Source organism: Meleagris gallopavo, chromosome 2, assembly GCF_000146605.3.
Source record: "Meleagris gallopavo isolate NT-WF06-2002-E0010 breed Aviagen turkey brand Nicholas breeding stock chromosome 2, Turkey_5.1, whole genome shotgun sequence".
Classification (NCBI taxonomy): domain Eukaryota; kingdom Metazoa; phylum Chordata; class Aves; order Galliformes; family Phasianidae; genus Meleagris; species Meleagris gallopavo.
The window spans coordinates 19,767,903-19,771,785 of NC_015012.2; the positions used below are offsets into that span (position 1 = coordinate 19,767,903).

A 3,883-nucleotide genomic window follows, 5' to 3' on the forward strand; every position below is an offset into this window, starting at 1 on the left:
GGGGAGAGAGACAGGACCCAGGGGCCAACTGCCCCCTTGTCACGGACACAGATCGATCAAGTTAACTCTGTGACAGGCTTATATTCAAACTTTCCACAGGACTTGCAGTTAACTCTGATTTGCATCTCCACACAAAAACTGAACAGTAAACATCAGTCAGTATCTGTTCAGTAACCAGATAACTTTTTATTCATCTTTTTGACTTTAGAAAAGGTTCCTCTAGCATGACAGAAAATAAAGTTAATATGCTCTAGCAGGAGGCTTGATTTGTCTGCTTTTGAAAATGCTTACTCTCTGTAGTCCAAAATAAATTCACAAACTACTTTCTGGTTTAACATAAAAATAAATCCAAACAAGGCATTACCAATTTCACTGCCGCTCCCGCCATCTTGAATGCTCCATAAGATTATGCTACTCTCTGAGGCAACTGCAACCATCTTATCCTTATCTCCATGAGGTCCTCCAACCACCTTAGCATTAAGAGCCACTCGCTCAATTGTCCAGTCCAGATAGGGACTCGTGAAAACCTGCTGCCACCCAGATGATTCTTTGATTCTGAAAGAGCAAAAGTAACAGGAAGAAGAGGTTAAAGATTCAGAAACAGACAACTCTGTCAAAACCTGCCCAATATGGATGATCTGGTCTTACAGGCTGTGAGAACCCTTCTTTGTTTTCTGGCTCAAAGCTTGCTTCCTGAGGTATTTCTTGTGGTAAGACTCTAACTGATTTAATGAGGAGGCAAGCGATGGGTGCTAGTGTGACAATCAACATCACTTTGTGGACATTTGAAAGCACCTTCCTTCAGAGCTATTTGCCTCCAGAAGAGAGTGCTCAGGAGTGTTTACTGGTGTAAGATCTGACCTGAGACTAAATAGCTGCAGCTTAGTATGGGAAAACTGGGGAATGATTCATCGTATCCAGTGAAAAACAGGATGCAGGTGGGCATCCCTGCTCCCTCTGATCTGCTGGCAAGGCCCAGAAGATGGGAACAAAGAAGTTTCTGCTGAGATCCCAGAGCCAGAAGCTGCCACTCCAAGGAGAGCTGGCTCAATCACTTTGGACTTATTTATAAGTTGGTACTACCACTGAAAAGTCGTCGTCCTCAAGAGAACAACAATGCCCGATGACCCACCACAACTGAAGATCAATGACTGAGCTACAAACCACGCTGGATCCATGGTGGTGACTATTTCCCTCTTGCTTCCTACAAGAACTCTTTGCTTCTTTTTCCTATCTTTTCTATTGCCCTTCTCCCCTTTCCTGTCTCCCTGATTAAGATTTGTAATAAACTGGTCAAACCAACATTTGAACCAATGTTTCTTAATCTCACAGTGGGTATAGATATAACAAAGAACCTCCTCTCCCTCCTATAAGTTGAAGTGAGACACAGGCTAAGCTATGAAATGACAACTGAAATTCCAATTAAGTACTATCCTCTACAACTGCATTTTCTTTAAATCTGATAACGTGTATTACTTCACTGCTTTGTAGCTACTAGAACCCTTAGCTGTTATTTTCCTCATATTAGCACATCTAATACATAAGTTACAAGACCAAGCCACAATCTTGGTCAGTTCAAATATTAGAGAATAAAGTAGAGTATAGAAACTGCAAAGAACTTTATTAATTTCCAGTGGTAAATGAAACCGTTGTCGTGCAAGATACTCAATTATGCTTTGGCTAAAGCTGTACTATTCAGTCACATTTTCTGTTTATTATATCTAGTAAACAAACTATACCAACAAGTTTTATTTTCAGAAAGTCATTTGCCCATTCATCTTAAAAACTAATACGATGTCAAAAGAGCACAACTTACCTGATTTATTTTAGGCAATTATCTTCCTATTTCCCAAATGAACTAGAACGCGCTGAATCTCAGCATTCTATGTTAACATTTACGTATTTTGAAAGCAGAAACATCTCCAGTAATTTGCCCATAGTTTCACTTTCAATGTTGCACCCTGCCTGGAGCACCACAGATTGCTGTGTTCTACCCATGTAGCATGCATAACAAACTGTACTGCAGCAACTTACAGATACTGCAGTCCTGCTCTTAAGTCTTTGCAAGCAACCAAGACATTCTCACAAACTTATTAACATAATTTAACAACTTCTGCCGTATTTTGAGAGAAGAAGTATTTTTAATGATGCATTGTGCTTTGCTGCAGCCTTTTAACAACTATCCTAAGTATTTAAATAACATCTGTTACAAACAGCCTAAAAGAAAGTCTAAATATGTTATTATATTTCTTAATGCATAAGTTTCACTGTCCAGTCCACTCCAATCACACTGAACACACACACAATCTAATGTCATTTCAGGACAGACCAATCTGCTCTGATTTAGCAAAGCAAGAAGCTTATTTTGTTTCTGTTAGATTCCTGTAGTCTCACAAGTAACTTCAATCATACCTGTAGCAAACAGCAAAATGAGCATAAGCAGCTACTATCCAATTGTGATGGCCAGCTACTATTAGAACTTTCCGCGGGTCCACAGGAAATCCTGAAAACAACAATAAATCTGAAGTCAGTGAAGTGATGTACAATTAGAGAGAAGATGAGCAGACATATCTAGAATGGGCTAGGATTCCCTACTCGGATATTCAAAAGAATCTTTGTTAATACCATTACAAGAAATATTTCAGTCAGATTGTAGCTGTTGATATCCCTCACAATCCTTACAACTACCAGAGTTCTTACCAAGAAGGAAGACGTTTCATCTCTGCATGTACAATGAAAAGTGTTCATTAAGTAGAAAGAGGCAAGTATATGATCATATTTCCTTGAAAACAATCTTAAAGTCTGATAATCTGGCAAAAAAAAATTGAGGATTGTAATCAAATAAGAAACAGTGCCCTCTTTCTATAAAGGTTTCATCCAAACAGCTGATGCAACCCCGTATCAGTTGCAGACTGATTAAATTTACAGTATCTTAGAATACCAGTAAGTCCTATCTCTGACATGTAACTGAATTAAGTTTGGCAGAAGCACAAGAAGCACTGAATGGCACTGAAAATCATCATTATGATATTTCCCAGTTAGCTCTCAGTTTTCATACACTATAGAGAAAAGGCCTAAAGTCTGCATCTTCTAGCTCTCTTCTCCCTAGACTGCCCTCTTCCAAATTTGCAGCAACTCAAGAAAGTTATTTATTTTAATCTTTCTTAAGTTTAACATTCAACCTCCACCATAATCAAGATCTCCCTAACAGTGCTACAATTTACATAATTATAACAGAAATGACAGTTCTAAGAGCTTAATTTTGCTTACAAAGCCAACAGCTGGAAAATAACAATTCAATCCAATCCTGCTTACAGTTTTTAAATATTTTATATGGAAAATACTTGATATAGTCACACAACTGAATACTACCTTTGTACTAAAGACTCCTGATTCTTGCAGGGCAAAAGAGATACCAGGAAAAAGTCCTGGTACAAAGACCAAAGAGACACTGTCCTGATAGTATTTTCTCCTGGCTTCCAGTATGGTGTAAGGCATTTATCTAAGCAGCCATACTAAGGGCGCACAAAGGTCTTTGATTTGCCTTCCTTCTCAGTCTATGCAACAATAAGCCTTAAATACTATATAGGGAGCAGTGTTTAAGTGACTGTTCAACAATTTAAAATTAGGCAAACAGCAACAGACTGAACCAAAAATAACCACACAGTTTTTATTTTCTGATGACAACAATTTCCCACAATTTGTTTTGGTTTTAAAAATGACATCCCTCACCTAGCCTCACTGTACCTTCTCCAGTACCAGCAAGTGTAGGTTGGACACCACCTCCATGAATATCATTCTCAGAGCAGTTTTGACCAGTTCTAATATCAGTTGGTGGCCCAGCAGTATTATTTATTTTACGACTGGGAATGCCTATAAAAAA

At 38.4% G+C, this 3,883-nt stretch overlaps 1 protein-coding gene across 2 annotated transcripts in view; it reads right to left on the minus strand.

The window, feature by feature from the left end:
* Nucleotides 1–3,883, minus strand: part of KCTD3 (potassium channel tetramerization domain containing 3) — a 95,735-nt gene that overhangs the window by 12,908 nt on the left and 78,944 nt on the right. Inside the window, exons 7-9 of one of the 2 annotated variants that reach the window (XM_010706707.3) lie at nt 3,748–3,873; nt 2,413–2,503; nt 365–555 (exon numbers count right to left, since the gene is read on the minus strand). In XM_010706707.3, coding sequence (XP_010705009.2) covers nt 365–555; nt 2,413–2,503; nt 3,748–3,873 — 408 coding nt within the window. Of the gene's footprint in view, nt 1–364; nt 556–2,412; nt 2,504–3,732; nt 3,874–3,883 lie in introns of both variants that reach the window. The other variant, XM_010706706.3, reaches the window with a different exon arrangement.